The sequence below is a fragment of the Orcinus orca genome, chromosome 2 (assembly GCF_937001465.1).
Source record: "Orcinus orca chromosome 2, mOrcOrc1.1, whole genome shotgun sequence".
Taxonomy (NCBI): domain Eukaryota; kingdom Metazoa; phylum Chordata; class Mammalia; order Artiodactyla; family Delphinidae; genus Orcinus; species Orcinus orca.
In genome coordinates, this window is record NC_064560.1 from 128,635,489 (window position 1) to 128,653,521 (window position 18,033).

General features: G+C 40.0%; 1 protein-coding gene across 4 annotated transcripts in view; it reads right to left on the reverse strand.

Annotated features, from left to right (window-relative positions):
* The window catches only part of STXBP6 (syntaxin binding protein 6), a 273,927-nt gene that overhangs the window by 119,395 nt on the left and 136,499 nt on the right, over positions 1–18,033 (reverse strand). Inside the window, exon 1 of one of the 4 annotated variants that reach the window (XM_049705355.1) lies at positions 15,452–15,661. The exons of the other annotated variants lie outside the window; for them this stretch is intronic. Within the exon in view, the coding sequence (XP_049561312.1) occupies positions 15,452–15,617 (166 nt within the window). The 5' untranslated portion in view covers positions 15,618–15,661. Of the gene's footprint in view, positions 1–15,451; positions 15,662–18,033 lie in introns of those variants that run through there. 4 annotated transcript variants of the gene reach the window in all.

Consider the following 18,033-nt stretch of genomic DNA (forward strand, 5'->3'; position numbering starts at 1 on the left):
GGATAAGTGCAAGAATGTCCATTGTAAAATTGTTTCTTACAGGTAAAAATTAGAAAAACAAATTTGAATGTCCAATGATAGGGAATTGGTTATGGGTATATTTATATGTTAGAATACTATACCTGAACTAAATAAAAATGTTACAGTAATATCTGCCAGAGACAGGGAAAAATAAAATCTAGCAAAAGAAAAAGCCAGGTATAAGAACATTTATGGTTCCTTTTATATGGGTGTGTATGCAGAAAAGTACACTGTTGAATATAACAGGCTTTATCTTTAGGTGATATCTTTTTTCTTTTTAAGTCAGAATACCAAGACATGGTCTGCAAGAGTGACTGTAAAAGTAATTTAATTGTAAAATTAGACATTTGTTGTATTTATCTTAAAAAGTGTTAAGGGTTAAATAGAAACAATCTTGAGGAAAGCAAGAAAGCAGCAGGGCACTGGCTGGAGAAGAAGCCCACTGCAGCTGCTCCACCAGCCACTTAATTTTCCTCACTTACTGTTTTAAAGTAGTAGAATCTTTTTTTGAGCAAAATCTAAGCAGATCCCCTATATATAAAACAGGTAAGAACAGGGGTGGGTGGTGGGCGCAATCTCCAACCTGGCAACAGGTAAGAACAGAGCTGCTCTGGTAGGAGGAGGGGTAGGATGCTGGAGTATCAGGAATTATGCTTTGCTATCCCCTGACGTATCTCCAAGTCCCAAATGACACTGTGAAAACCAGCATTCTATGTAACAAATTCAAACTTCAAGCGCTAAATGTTCCGTCTCTTAAACCTAACTTGAAGGCTTCTTTCCTCCTACCTACGAACACTATCTTATATAAACCTTTTTTTTTCCCCCTGACTGGCCTAGTTACTGATTCCAAGGATACCTTATATATCCCTGATTCCACCTTTATCCTGGAATGCTCTAGTGTTCCCCCTTTACTGTATTACTGTTTATTCTTGAAGGCTCAGCTAAATTTCCATAACTCCTTGTTATATCTTTCTAGGTAACACCAACCTGTTGAAAACGCTCCTTCCCAGAAATCGCTCTAGTTGGCTAATTAACTTTTCAAATTCTCCATTAGTTAGTTATCTACTGCTGCTGTAATTACCATTCACTTAGTGTCTGAAAACAACACAAATTTATTGTATGATGGTTGGTTAAAAGTCCACCATGGATCTCAAGGGGCCAAAATCAGTGTGTTAGCATTCCTTCTGGAGGATATTTTCTTGCCTTTTCCAGCTTCCAGAGGCAACCTATATCATTGGCTCAAGATCCCTCTTCTCCATTTTCAAAGCCAGAAAAGGTTCTTCCCTTTTAGGGAATGTGCTTAGGTTGGGCCCACCTGGATAATCTTGAATAATCTCCTCCTCTCAAGGTCCTTAACCTCTAATGACATCTTTTGCCCTGTAAGGTAACAAAGTCAAAGGTTCTGGGGACGAGGACTTGGATGTCTTTGGTGGGGCCATTATTGTGCCTACCACAGATGCTTCTCTAAGCATCCCAAGAGTGAGGACCACTTCACTATCCTTTGAATAACTTCACAGTGCTACAGATAGCTGACAACTGATTATCAAATATTCACTAACACAGTTTGGTGAAGTACTTAGTTACATACACTACTTATCTATCTCTCCCAACTAGTTTTGTGGGAACCCTTGAGTTCAATCAGTCCTTTTTCCAATCAAGAGAGAAAAATATGAGAAAGTTAATCAAGAGATAAGATCTGATATCATCTAAGGTGATGGAATTTGATGAGAAGGGTATAGCAGAGTTCCTGGGGATTACTGCTTCATTTAGACATTTTTCTGTTTGTAGGTAATTCCATGGGCTCTTTGTATAAATACCCAGGATTGTGGCGGGTCTAAATTCAACCAGGAGATCCATCCTAGAATTTTCACCAAGGATCACACTAAGTTAAGCAAAATACTTTGTAATTTATTTATCTTTGAATAAGCTTTTGCATTTAATTTGAACTTTGGTGTATCTATGAAAGACGGCTAATAACCATATTGAAAAGTGGTTCCAACAAGCAACTGGTAACCATTTTATCAGAGGTTTAAAAAAATTTTATTAGCCAAGATTTTTTATATTGAATCCCTCTGAATTATCACATGTGCCTGTGCCTTTGCTGTAAGTTTTCCAGATCTGTTAGAGCGCTCATTTTTGGTGTTCACATTTAATTCGGTTTTTCTCTACTTTTGTTGTCTTGTTGAAAGACTGTTTTGGGAGATTGGGATTGACATATACACACTACTATATACAAAATAGATAACTAATAAGGACCTACTGTATAGCACAGGGAACTCTATTCAATACTCTGTAATGGCCTATATGGGAAAAGAATCTAAAAAAGGAGTGGATATATGTATATGTGTAACGGATTCACCTTGCTGTACACATGAAACTGACACAACACTGTAAATCAATTATATGCCAGTAAAATTTTTTTAAAAAAAGTATGTAAAGAAAAAAGGAAAAAAGAAAGAGTGTTAAGAATGGATTGGACGTGGGCTTCCCTGGTGGCGCAGTGGTTGAGAGTCCACCTGCTGATGCAGGGGACGCGGGTTCGTGCCCCTGTCCGGGAAGATCCCACATGCTGCGGAGCAGCTGGGCCCATGAGCCATGGCCGCTGAGCCTGCGCGTCCGGAGCCTGTGCTCCGCAACGGGAGAGGCCACAACAGTGACAGGCCCGTGTACTGCCAAAAAAAAAAAAAAAAAAAAAAAAGGAAAAAGAATGGATTGGACGACCTGCTCAGAGACTCAAGGTAACCTAGGCATACTTTGGTATTTGGGCTCCTGTCTAAAAGCTCTCCTCTAACTGCCCAAGTGCCTGTGCAGTGTCTCTCCAGTGGCCTTTGCTAGTTATTGCATTACATTATGCTTATTTAACTTTACATTTTACGTCCCATACTTTACAACTTGAAAACAGAATTTTCATCTTTATTTTCTGTAATGCCTAGTACAGTCCATTAAAGAAAGTTCTCTATATTTTTTCCTCCAGTTTTACTGAGATGTACTTGACATACAGCACTGTATATATTTAAGGTGTACAGCATAATAATTTGACTTATATATCATATATATGATATATATATCATATATCATGAAATGATTATCACAACAAGTTTAGTGAACATCCATCATCTCATACAGATACAAAATTAAAGAAATAGAAAAAAAGTTTTTTTCTTTGTGATGAGAACTCTTTGGATTTACTCTTAACAACTTTCAAATGTAACATATAGCAGTGTTAATTATATTTATCGTGTTGTACAGTACATCCCTAGGACTTATTTATCTTATAACTGGAAGTTTGTACCTTTTAACAACCTTCCTCCAATTCCCTCTTCCCCCACCCCTGGTAACCCCAAATCTGATCTCTTTTTCTATGAGTTTGCTTGTTTTTGAAGTATAATTGACCTACAACACTATGTTAGCCCCTGGTGTACCACATAGTGATTCAATATTTCTATACATTTCAAAATGATCACCACAATAAATCTAGTTACCATCTGTCACCAAAGATTCTACATAATTATTGACTATATTCCCCGCACCGTACATTTCATATCTGTGACTCACTTTGTAACTCGAAGTTTGTACCGCAATCTCCCTCACTTATTTCTCTCCTCCCTCCACCCCCCTAAGTTTTCTATAAATGTTTGAGGGATGTGTTACAATTGGTACATAGATGAAACTCCAAAATTTAATATGCTTAAAAGTTCAGACAGAGATGACCAGAACAACCAGTGTGAAGTCTCTCTATTGTAAAAACAAAATCTACTAAATAAGAATGCTTTGTTTTCTATACTTTAGGGATATAACGCAGAGGGGTAAAAAAGAATATGAACTTCAAAGTTAGAAACCCAAGTTTAAAGCAAAGGTTCAACCATTCACTCCACTGAGAAACGTGGACAAACTATATTATATCACTGAGTTTCAGTGTTCCATCTATGAAAATGGGGGTATTGCTTACTTCACAGAACATTTCCTAGGCTTAAATGAAGATTTACATAAAAGGGCCTGTATACGTATACACTAGTTTTATCTTTCCGACTCTGCTTCCCTCTCCCTTCCCAACCAGGTTTTGATATAGTCCCTTTGAAGCAAGAACAATGACATTCAGTCACAAAACTCAAGGGCCAGCCTCAGGGCACAGGCAAAGGATGCCAGAGGTTTAGCACCAGGAACATCATGCTCATGAATGACCTTGCCACTCATTCATATTAGAACGAACAGAGTTAAGGAACTGAAATGAAATACATTCCTCAAGTCCCACATGTCCAGTCCAAACACAGACCCCCAGTTATTAAACTGGTTTTATGGAATAATATAGGTGATTGCATCCTGCTACAACTTCACACCTACTTGGTTAGGTCAAGCACCCCATCTAAGTGACAGGGGACCAGTGCTCTAATACTCCCTTGATTCATCTAAAGCAGATCTATTTGACTATAGCCAGTTGCTGGAAAGTTACCATGTCATTCGAATATTGGTTATTAAGAGGATGCTGAAAGACTTCAGCCTGAGGGTTTTGAGTCTTGGCTTTGTCACAAGTGGCAATGTGGCTACAGGTAAATCACTCGTCCTCTCTGTGCCTCTATTCCCCAAATACAAAGCTATTCTTTCCAAATAGAGGATTCTGTGATTTACTGGAATCTGCCATGGTTTGTATGGATTTTTTTTTTATTGGATATCAGAAAAGGGACAGATGAGTGGAATCTAAAAAATAAAACTAGTGAATGTAACAAAAAAGAAGCAGACTCACAGATATAGAAAACAAACTAGTGGTTAACAGTGGGGACAGGGAAGGGGGAGGGGCCAGATAGAGGTATGGGATTAAGAGGTACAAACTATTACGTATAAAATAAATAAACTACGAGGACTTGTACAACACAGGGAAAATAGCCAACATTTCATAATAACTATAAATGAAGTATCACCTTTAAAGATTGTGAATCACTATGTTGTATACTGTAACTTATTTAATACTGCATATTAACTGTACTTCAATAAAAAATGCAATTAGAAAAAAAGAGGTACAAACTAGCAGTTATAAAATAACTAAGTCACAGGGATGTAACGTACAGCACAGGGAATATAGCCAATATTTTATAATAACTCTTATGGTGTATAATCTATAAAACTATAAAAATCACTATGTTGAACACCTGAAAGTAATATAGTTTTGTAAGTCAACTATACTTAAATAAATTTTAAAAAAGAAGAAGAAAAGGGACATGAGAAACCATCTTAACCAGGATTCAGACTTAACCATCTACACATCTACTCTTTGGGGCTATTTATTTGAAAGTTCCTATGGTGGCTTAAATGTCTGGAGGCTTGAGTTCATATTTCAGCCTTGCCTGTACACAAGGTCGCCTGAGTCAAATTATTTACATTTTCTAAGCTTCAGTTTCCTCATCAGTAAAGTGGGCTAATGATGTCTACGTAGAGGAGTGTCATCTCACACGAGGAACGTGGGAAAGTGATTGCAAAGTGCCTGGAATGCAGCTGACATTGAATACGTGTTTGCTGAACCTGAATCTTGCTGTGCACTCTCCACCCTCCAAGTCTGGTCTTTTGCTCTCTCGTCCCAGTCCGTCTAAGGAAGAAAACCTTGAGAACCTACAGGAAGTCTGCTGTTCTGATCTACAAACAACATGGATCTCTGGCTCTATGACCCATGGAGCAGAACTGCCAAAGGAGGAAGATAGCCCTTGAGGCTAGTTATCCCAATCCAGTTCCACATGTTGTGCAATCCTCTCCCAGCTGGAATCACTGTTGTTTCTATAACACTGTTTTTCACTTACTCCAACAAATAAATACTTAAGACTTTTTATGTGTCAGTTCCTAAACAAAACCTTGGAAGAACAACAGAGGGCCTGCTTGTGGTCGAAGCTCACGTAGCTTTTGGCTCCTACACCTGTGCGCGCGCGCACACACACGCGCACACACACACACACACACACACACATGTCCTTTGTAGAAGATGGTGCCAAGGTGCAATGGGAGATAAACTGTGGGCTACAGAAACCCTCCCATCTGTTGTAGCAAGCAATGGTGATGGAAACCTGAGAGTAAAAACCTGGAGTAGAAAAAAGGCATGGACATATACACACACAACACTCATCAACCACTTCTAATGATAATTTAATCATACACTTTCCCTAAAAGGTGAATGCATCTTGATTAAAGATATATTTCCATTGTTCCAAATAATCAGATTTTCTTTAAAAAGTCCATGAATGACAATTCTATCACCCCTTTATTTAGAGATCTGAGAGTGGTCTCTACTCATCTCAATTCAAACCTTACTACTGTAAAATAAATATTATGTTACTTTTCAATTTGCACATAAATTGTCCCTTTAGACTAAAAACACCCAAGGTTAAAGACGTATTAATGATATTCCACAATAAGTAAAAATTTAAAACATCAGGTACGTATATATGTGTACGTTTTACTTAGTCTTTTTTTAAGAGGCCATTTTAATGACTTTCACATACAGCAATCCAAGCAACAGGTCAGAAAGAGCCACTGCCTCAACTGCCATTGACTCTGATCTTTTGTGTGCAGAAAGTATATTTAGCTTTCTAGCTTGGAGACTTTCAAATACAGAATACTGTATACTTCAGCAGCATTTCCCTTTTTTATCTGCCATCTTATTTTTTAAGTCATTGTATTTGGATATTTTAAAGGACTGTTTTGTTAGGAAATCTAACCTGAAAATGGAGTATTCGTGACAGATTTTAATTTAAGGGCTACAGGAAAATGAAGGATAGAGCTGAATCACAAGGTTTTCGTATCCCTCACTAGAGGGAATCTTACTGAGCCCAATTTCTAAGTAGGCAGTTTGACTGACTCTTTACTTTTTCTTATACAGTAGGGAAATACTAGGTCAAGGAGACGAGTCGTCTACTTCACTTTCTCCCCTAGGAGGAAAAATGAAAAAATCAGGAACTGCTCAAGAATAGCAAAGATACAGATTTGGAAGCATTTAAAAAATAAGTTTTTGTTAAAAACTTATTAAATTTCTGTTTAATTTTAAACAGAAATTAAAATTTTATTAAACAATTTATAACACCAGGAATTGCTTCCATTATAATGTTGCATGTAGAAAGCATCACACACAGCTGTCTACATCTATGCAATATCACCTCAGTTATATAAAAATACCTTGGAAGCATCAGGAATGATTGGAAAAACACACTAAAATGTTAGCATTTGAAATTGGAATTTCTAAGAGTCTTCAAGTTTTAAGTGATTTCTCTTCTTCTCTATACTTTTTATTTAAAATGTTTTTAAAGAATGAGAATGGATTGGTTTTTCATTGTAATTTAATTTTTAATTAAAAATTTTAATTAAAAAACTAAAAGTAGTCAGCATGAATTATTCTCGTACTTGAATAAATTATACCAATAACACTGTTTCCAAGGAAAAAGACACTGATGTTATTCCGCCTTTTAAAAAAGCTTAATTACCAAATCCTTTTTTCCCACTTCTTGTGAAGTGTGCTTCCTTCTGCTCCCTCTTCTGACTCTTCCTCCTCCGGTTAGATCTAACTGTTGGAGCATCCCAGGTCTCTGTCTTGGCTATACTCTCTTCCTATGTGATCTTAACCATCCAATGTATTCCTTTAAGTACCACTTCAATGCTGAAGCATCCAAAGTCTGTATTTCTCCTCCTTGAACTCTGGATTGCAACCCCCTACCCGACAATCCCACCTGGGTGTCTATCACAGGTCTCTCAAACATAACATTGCCAAATAGCATCATTGATTTGCTCTCTCCTCCCTTTCCCAGTCTTTCCTAATCCATGCCTCCTGGAGTCTTTCACTTAAATGGTGTCACTAATTTACTCAGTTGCTTACAACAAAACAGTAGAAACTATCTTGATTCCATTCTTTTCCTAACCATCTCAAAGAAGTCAATCCATTATCAAGACTTGTTAGTGCCATCTCAACATATGCCCTGAACCCACTGCTTCCTACCACTTCTATGGCTTCCACTTGGCCACAGCCAGCCATCTCTCAAATGGACCCCTGTACCGGCCGCCGAAGTGGTATGCACTATGACCCCATCTGCCTTCATGGTAGCAGGAATGCAAAACATGTCATGTCATACCTTTGCTTAAAAGCTGTCCCCCACGTCCCACCATCCATATGATAAAATCTAAACTCTGTATCGTGGTTGACAAGGCCTTTATGGGCTCTGGACCCACCTACCACCTCAATCTCATTTATTCTCCACTCCCACTGTGCTCCAGCCACCCTGACCTTTCTTTGGTCATTGAACTGCATCACTTTTTGTCCCCTCTGCCTGGAAAGCGCTTTCTTAAGTCTACCTTCACAAATGGTCCTTGGCCTACTACTCAGACCAAACAGATCTAAAATTTCCTCATAAGGCTTAGGTTGTGCCGGGACCACCAGGCCAGCAGCTGCCTTGAGAAGACACAATAGACCGCGAGCAGTCAGAGGCTGGACGGAGCTGCAGCGCTGGCAGAAAGGAGCTCCTCATTCCCGGCCCGTCAGGTTCCACTTTGGGCAAACCCCGTCACTCCTAGTAGCTAACTCGAGATTACACAGCTCAAGGACAAGTTAATGGGATTTGGCAGAACATAAAAGGAAACCAGAAATTACAAAGGAAAATGCACTTAAAATAGAGATAGGTAAAATACACAGTAGTAGAATCTGTGCCAGCTAAATGCATCAAACCGTATTTGCATTTCTGTGTTATCTTTAGGGACAAGCAGGAAAAGAGATGCAGAGTCACTTAAGTACGTCTAAATCTGTTAGAATCTGCATTGAACCTGACTTGACGACTCCTGAAAAATCAGAATATGGGGCATCTATAGGGACCAAAAATGCTACGCTCTGGTTATATAGATTTGGCCTTGAATAAGGTCAATTTACAAACTCCAGGCCTGCCCATCAGGAACCTGGCCACAGGCGCTGTCCAGCTCCAGCCAGAGAGCACTGCAGTCCACAGGGCCCCATCAACGTCATCCTGTCTGGATCTCACAACAACCCTGAATCTTATTTCCACGATTTTATAGATGTGGGAACTGATGTCCAGGGATTTTATGCAATTCGACCAAAGAATGAGCTATAAAAACTCAACCATGTCTTAGTTACATTAAAAAATGAAGTCGTGGTACAGGAAGGGGCAGTGTTTTGGAATCCAGCAGACAGGCTAGTCCTGGTCCTGTCATCAACCAGCAAGTCGCCTTGAGCAAGTCACTCATCTAGGCCTTAGTTTCCTCATGTGTAAAAATGGGTGTAATAACAACAGCTTTAGCCCTGCCCCAGGACTGTTTTGAGGAGCAACTGCGACCTCTGATCACATCGCCTATGGCTGGTCCTCAGCTCACACCACCCATCCACACTGCCTCGCAGCTGTCCTCACACGAAGCACACTCCCGCCTAAACCTCCCTCCACTTGCTGATCCCTAGAACGCGCTTCCCTCGACACCCACAGCTTGTCCCTCACTTCCTCGAGGGAGGCTCACATGTCCCCATATTAGAGAGGCCTTCGCCAACCACCCAAAACAGAACAGTGGCCCCTGCCTCCAACCCACACTGCTTTTCACCTACCCTCTTTTATAGTTCTCCACGGTACGTATTTCTTCTCCATCTGACATGTTCCTTTGTTCTCCTGTCTTCTCGTAACTAGACTGTCAACTTGATGAAAGTAGGGATTTCTGTCTACTGCCTGGTATCCATGAAGCCTAGTACAATGGCTGGCACAGAGTATGCCCTTTAAACACTTATCTAATAAATGGAGGAGAGATGTGAATAAACTAATTGTATGAATGAACGTATCGTGATTATCATCTTCTAGTCCCTTCTGGCCTGGCTACCATAAGACAGGCAACTATAGCATTCTTGGTATCAAAATCTGTGTCTTTGGGACTTCCCTGGTGGCGCAGTGGTTAAGAATCTGCCTGCCAATGCAGGGGACACGGGTTCGAGCCCTGGTCCGGGAAGATCCCACATGCCGTGGAGCAACTAAGCTCGTGCACCACAACTACTGAGCTTGCGCTCTAGAGCCCGCGAGCCACAACTACTGAGCCTGCATGCCATAACTACTGAAGCCTGTGTGCTTAGAGCCTATGCTCCGCAACAAGAAAAGCCACCGCAATGAGAAGCCTGCACACCCCAACGAAGAGTAGCCCGTTCGCCACAACTAAAGAAAGCCAGTGTGCAGCAATGAAGACCCAGTGCAGCCAGAAATAAGTAAATAAATTTTAAAAAATCTGTGTCTTTAATCAGAGTAAACTTTGCAATTCACAATTTTGTATATGACAGCAGATCACAGGACTAGAAAACACATATATATGACAATTAGTTACTAGAGGCTGATTTTAACCACATAAGTTTTAGCAAAGCCCTCAAACCTTCTATGTCTATCTTTACTGCTTATACCAGAGATGTTAAAAAACCATCACCACTCAGAAATGCCTTGGCTGGGTAAAAGTCAGAAAGTAAAAATAAAATTCCTCACCACAGAGGAATCTCACAAGAGACAGTCAAAGAGCTTCTGAACAATTCAGCAGCCACCTCTGAGTAGGAAAGAAGGAAAAAAAGGATGAAATGGTGGTGATAAGGCTTAGCTGTATCCATAACATTAAAAAAAAGAGAATGAGAGAGAGGAAATACGGCAAAATATTAAATCTGGTGACTTTCTATAGGTTCAAGCTGTTTTATAATGAGAGAGGGAGAGAGGGAGGGAGGGAGAGAGGGAGGGAGGGAGGGAGGGAGGGAGGGAGGGAGGAAGGAAGGAGTAGCCAGTCTCCATCACAGAGACCAGAATCTGCTATCTGAGCTTCTCAAAGATGGAAAACTCCTTAAGAGTCACCCAGACCAATCTGTATCCACAGCATGGGTATCCCTCCCCAACAGCCCAACAATCAGTCATGTGCCCGCTCCTCAATCTTTCTTTCACTGGCAAGGCCTTCTTCCATTTCTTGGAGTGAGTAGTCCAAGCTTTTATTCTACTCTCAGGCTCACCCTAGCAGCCTCATGTGCAGCACAGGACCTCCCATAGCTGAGGAAGACCAGAAGAGTTCTTCAGTTCCTCCTTGTCTCTCTCTAAACGTGTGTGTGCTAGTTGGGAAACCCTTCATGTAATTGAAATCAGCCTCTCTGTTGACTTCTACCCACAGGTCTGTGTGCTCTCCAGTCAAAGGGCTACTCAAACTTCCTGTCCACATGGCAGCCCGCCAAACACTGCAAGACAGCAAGTACACCCCCTTGAGTTCTTTCCGTGTTAAACTTTACCTTGTGCATTGGGAAGAGAGAAGCTCACCTAACCACCAATGGCAGACAGTATCTGTTTGGCATATGAGGTCCATCAAGCTGGTATTCTGTAAGTAACGTTATTTCTCTACGTACCCACTCTGAACAAGGAATTCATGGAACTCAAATATTTTTTAACTGCTTGAGATATGAGTGGATTAGAATTTAATGTGATTATTTTTCTATAGCTTTAAAAGTAATTTTAACAAAACTAAGGTCCCAGATTAGCTTTTTTCAATTAAATAATTCAAGACCTTAAAAACTATGTTGAGATGTGTAAAGTATCTAGATGGATGTTGTCAAAAATCACTTGATAGCACCATTTGGTATTGTTAGTAGGCAGAAGTGGCTGGGTGAGATTTATAATGGGTGATAGGAGATGAAGCCAAAGAAATGTGAAATGCAGCAATTAGTGTTTGCCAAATAATTGTTAAAATCTTCTATGACTAATAATGTATTCGAGTTTGTAATTTAGATGTACCTCCATCTATTTAAAAGGCACACAGCCTTGTCTTAAGTGCAATACTTTATCTAAAGGTTTAAACAACAATTTATTTAAAAAACAAGATGACTTGGAACGGCAGTGGGTACAAGTGAGTGAATATGAGTGCGTTAGATGAGAGCTACTCAAAGTGTGGGCCTCAGGCTGTTCTATCCCCTCCTGTTCTGTAATAAGAGAAGAAATTGAGAAAGAGTATTCAGAAACTTTTGTAGAACTTGAAGAGTAATTTTATGACTGTTGAATCTAATAATACTTTTTTTAAAAAAATGTGGATATGTCTTTTTTCATTTCATTTTTCTACCAATTCATTTTTACTCTATGTACTTCAAGCAACGGTCCAAGCAGACTGGGAATTTAAAAATGGGTCCTTCAGCGCACAGCTATTTTGAGAAGCCAGCACTAGATTAATTGGAATTTGAGCTCTTTTTCTTCTTTAGACAATTTTTTCTTTGCAGTCCTGAGTTATGTGCCCAGTCTGAATGCTGCAAACACCTACACAGTCAGGAGGTGGGTGTAATAGGGGAGTAATGCGCAGAACCATGAACAGGTATGAAACTCAAATGATCCTAAAAGATGCTGAACAGGAGAACTTCCATTGAGGGGATTCCACAAAAAAAAGCAGCTCAACCGTTACGGTTGCTCACTCCTTCACTGGCCAAAGGGAAATTATTCCCTCCTTGCTGAGGGGCCACAGTCCTGGAAACAGGAGATGAGGACCACTTAATAAAGAACAGGTCATCTCTGTGCGTGTTCTGGGCTACTTTCAGAAGAGAAGGACTGTATAGCCTCTTTTAAAACCCTAGCTCATGGGTACGCTGAGAGGAAGGGCAGGAAAGTCTATAAGGCAATTAGTCTTCATTGGAAAATTTTTAAACAGTCAATTTGAAAAGTGAATTGCTTTGCTGTAGTGTATAATTTCCATGTTTTACCTTGTGTTTTAAAGGCATCAATCAAAAACAATGAGTGATGAAATCTTTTCTGTCTAAAAAAACCCTGCTGTCTTGCGTCACACCTTACCAATCTCAAAAAAGCATCACCAAGGAAGTGGAAATGGGATAAGGAGGTCACCAGGACAGGGGTTTGAGGATGCAGGTAAGGACTCAAGAAACACTGCAGCCAACAAGCAGCATGGCTCTTCCCTTTCCTTTGCTGCGCCCCTTGTTTTTGATGTCAACATGTCATTCTTTTTTTAGCTGCTCAGCGTTACTGGGATTTACTGAGTCTTAAATTATGCATTATATTTCACTGTCGTTTGGTAACAGACAGTAAAGCTGGTAACAGAAAATATGCCACTGTGATGCAAAAAAATGAAGTTATTTAAAATTAATTTCTCATGGATTTTATCTTACAGATACCTTAATTTCTGGTGGCTGAGGTCAATATTTTTCTAATTAATCATTTGTCACTGCAGGACTATCTTCCAAGTTTTGATCACAAGATGTATTTTAGAGTTTTCCTTGATCCTTCATTTTTCAGTACAACAGATTAGCACCACTTCATTACTAATATGGATAGCACCCTTTAATATTCTCTTAATCATAAGATTGAGGTGTGAAGTTTGCATCCTAACTGGACAGTCAGACGCTTACCTTTGTGTTTTTCTTTGTTTTCTAACTGAACTTCAAAATCCCAGGTGATGCAATGATTCCTTGTATCGGCCTTAATAAATGAATGGAAGAAAAATCTACACACTCATGACAATTACACAGCTTCAAAGACAGAGCTGACTGTACTGTCCTTCCCCTTCCTAAAGAAGCTATCCATCTCTCTCTTTCCTCACTTAGAAGACCACCTGGGACTATCCTGTGTGCCAGGCCCTTGGCCCCTCACATCCCTGGCATGGACTCTGCTGGTTGTCTCCAGGTGGCTCTCTCTTCCATGATCTTGTATGAGTTGTCACAATGACTCTTCCCTTTTCACATCTTTTGCATTTAAAATGTACGTTCAAAGGATGGCCCGTGCACGATTCTCTGATGGAGATTTGCGATGATGGGTTAAGATGTACGAGCTTGCTTCTGCATTTCAGTACTTCACTCAACAATTTCCAACGGATGTAGCTCTTGGCTTCACAGTTTTGTTCATTTTCTGAAAATTATTTCCTCAACTGTTTCAAATGTGAGTACCAGGCACCAGGATGGCTGCAAAGCAAAACGGTACTCTCCCTCAGCTTTCGCCATTACTACCAGAAGTTATTTATCACAATGCTTGGGTCAACACAGTCTTTTTCAAGGAGGAGAGAGGGGACTCATGGATGAGGGCAATCTGTCATGTTTCTCAGAGCTTAACAAAAATATACAATTGCGTTTCACATCATTACTGTCTGCAGGGGTCAGGCTTGGAGCTCCCAGCATTCCTGTAAATACTTCAGCATTGAGATGAAACCAAAATGAGTATATGGAGATAATGGCACAAATGACAGGGCTTGGCAAATACTTTCAACTATGGTTCAGAACCACACTCTGATAGAATTCCTTCAGCTAGTATAAGTGAGGTTTTCCAGAACCAAGCAGATGGTCCATCGAGTTACCCAGACGTTACCCACAGGTTGGGGCATGGATCCTTTCACAGCTAAAACAATGGAACAACAACTACTACTCCCAATGATTATGGCTACTATTACTATTACAGTTGTATTTCATCCTAAGCCAGCCACCAGAAGGCACTGGCTCTTACTTACCAAAAACAGCACATTAGGTAAACCATTTGGATTTTAAATATAGTCCACTAAGGAGAACATACAAATTTTTAACTTTGCTTCATCTCCTAGCAAGGAAGCTAAGTCATAAAGACTTTTTATAAAAGTTATAGAAATTAGCATAGACTAGGAAGTCTTGATATACTCATACAAATGAACAGTCTTCCTCTCTTTTTTTCTCCCCCTTTCCAATCAACATGGGCACCCACAACCACATAAAACTAAACTCGGCCCTCCACATCCACTGATGTGAAACCCACGGATATGGAGGGCTCACTGTACTCATTGTACTTTGCCATTTTACATAAGGGACTGAAGCATCCAAGGATTTTGGTATCAGTGGGGCTCCTGGAAACAACTGCCTGCAGATACCATGGGATGACTGTACTTCTAATCCAGCTCCAAGATAAATAATCTTTATCAGGTGAAGGTGGAATGACAAATGAGTCAGTGAGTCAATCAATGTCTCCCCCTTTCCCTCCCTGGACTAAGTTTTACATAACAAAAATAGACTCCCTCTTGTGAGAGCACCCGAATCACAACTACCTGCTGAACAATCATCGACAGGAAGACACTGGAACTCACCAAAAAAGATACCCCACATCCAAAGACAAAGGAGAAGCCACAACGAGATGGTAGGAAGGGTGCAATCACAATAAAATCAAACCCCATAACTGCTGGGTGGGTGACTCACAGACTGGAGAACACTTATACCACAGAAGTCCACCCACTGGAGTGAAGGTTCTGAGCCCCATGTCAGGCTCCCCAACCTGGGGGTCTGGCAACGGGAAGAGGAATTCCTAGAGAATCAGACGTTGAAGGCTAGTGGGAATTGAGTGCAGGATTCGACAGGACTGGGGGAAACAGAGACTCCACACTCGGAGTACACACACAAAGTAGTGTGTGCATCGGGACCCAGGGGAAGGAGCAGTGACCCCATAGGAGACTGAACCAGACCTACCTGCTAGTGTTGGAGGGGTGCCTGCAGAGGTGGGAGGTGGCTGTGGTTCACCCTGGGGACAAGGACACTGGCAGCAGAAGTTCTGGGAAGTACTCCTTGGCATGAGCCCTCCCAGAGTCCTCCATTGGACCCACCAAAGAACCTGTAGGCTCCAGTGCTGGGCCATCTCAGGCCAAACAACCAACAAGGAGGGAACCCAGCTCCACCCATCAGCAGTCAAGCAGATTAAAGTTTCACTGAGCTCTGCCCACCAGAGCAACAGTCAGCTCTACCCACCACCAGTCCCTCCCATGAGGAAGCTTGCACAAGCCTCTTAGGTAGCCTCACCCACCACAGGGAAGACAGCAGAAGCAAGAAGAACTACAATCCTACAGCCTGTGAAACAAAAACCACAACCACAGAAAGACAAACAAGATGAAAAGGCAGAGGGCTCTGTACCAGATGAAGGAACAAGATAAAACCCCAGAAAAACAACTAAATGAAATGGAGACAGGAAACCTTCCAGAAAAAGAATTCAGAATAATGATAGTGAAGATGATCTAGGACCTCAGAAAAAGAATGGACGTGAAGATCAAGAAGATGCAAGAAATGTTTAACAAAGACCTAGAAGAATTAAAGAACAAAAACCTAGAAGAATTAAAGAACAAACAGTGATGAACAATACAATAACTGAAATGAAAAACACACTAGAAGGAATCAATAGCAGAATAATTGAGGCAGAAGAACAGATAAGTGGCCTGGAAGACAGAATGGTGGAATTCACTGCCACAGAACAGAATAAAGAAAAAAGAAGGAAAAGAAATGAAGACAGTCTAAGAGACCTCTGGGACAACATTAAACGCAACAACATTCGCATTATAGGGGTCCAAGAAGGAGAAGAGAGAGAGAAAGGAGAAAATATTTGAACAGATTACAGTCGAAAACTTCCCTAATATGGGAAAGGAAATAGCCACCCAAGTCCAGGAAGTGCAGCAAGTCCCATACAGGATAAACCCAAGGAGAAACATGCTGAGACACATAGTAATCAAATTGATAAAAACTAAAGACAAAGAAAAATTATTGAAAGCAACAAGGGAAAAATGACAACTAACATACAAGGGAACTCCCATAAGGTTAACAGCTGATTTCTCAGCACAAACTCTACAAGTCAGAAAGGAGTGGCATGATATATTTAAAGTGATGAAAGGGAAAAACCTACAACCAAGATTACTCTACCCAGCAAGGATCTCATTCAGATTTAACAGAGAAATCAAAAGCTTTACAGACAGCAAAAGCTAAGAGAATTCAGCACCACCAAACCAGCTCTACAATAAATGCTAAAGGAACTTCTCTAAGTGGGAAACACAAGAAAAAAAAAAGGACCGACAAAAACATACCCATAAAAATTAAGAAAATGGTAATAGGAACATACCTAACAAGACCTATATATATGCTGTCTACAAGAGACCCACTTCAGACCTGGGGACACATACAGACTGAAAGTGAGGGGATGGAAAAAGATATTCCATGCAAATAGAAATCAAAAGAAAGCTGGAGTAGCAATACTCATACCACATAAAATAGACTTTAAAATAAAGAATGTTACAAGAGACAAGGAAGGATACTACATAATGATCAAGGGATCAATCTAAGAAGAAGATGTAACAGCTATATATTTATATATGCACCCAACATAGGAGCACCTCAATACATAAGGCAACTGCTAACAGCTATAAAAGAGGAAATCGACAGTAACACAATAAGAGTTGGGGACTTTAACACCTCACACCAATGGACAGATCATCCAGATAGAAAATTAATAAGGAAACACATGCTTTAAATGACACAAGAAACCGAAAAGATTTAATTGATATTTATAGGACATTCTATCCAAAAAGAGCAGATTACTTTCTTCTCAAGTGCACATAGAACATTCTCCAGGATAGATCACATCTTGGGTCACAAATCAAGCCTCAGCAAATTTAAGAAAATTGAAATCATATCAAGCATCTTTTCTGACCACAACGCTATGAGATTAGATATCAATTATAGGGGAAAAAAACGTAAAACACACAAACACATGGAGACTAAACAATATGTTATTAAATAACTAAGAGATCACTGAAGAAATCAAAGAGGAAATCAAAAAATACTTAGAGACAAATGAAAACACAACGACGCAAAACGTATGGGATGCAGCAAAAGCAGTTCTAAAAGGGAATTTTATAGCAATATAAGCCTACCTCAAGAAACAAGAAAAATCTCAAATAAACAATCTAAGCTTACGCATAAAGGAACTAGAGAAAGAAGAACAAACAAAACCCAAAGTTAGCAGAAGGAAAGAGATCATAAAGATCAGAGCAGATATAAACGAAATAGAAACAAAGAAAACAATAGCAAAGATCAATAAAACTAAAAGCTGGTTCTTTGAGAAGATAAACAAAATTGAAAAATCATTAGCCAGACTCATTAGGAAAAAGAGGGAGAGGACTCAAATCAATAAAAGTAGAAATGAAAAAGGAGACGTTACAACAGAACTGCAGAAATACAAATCATCCTAAGAGACTACTACAAGCAACCCTATGCCAATAAAATGGACAACC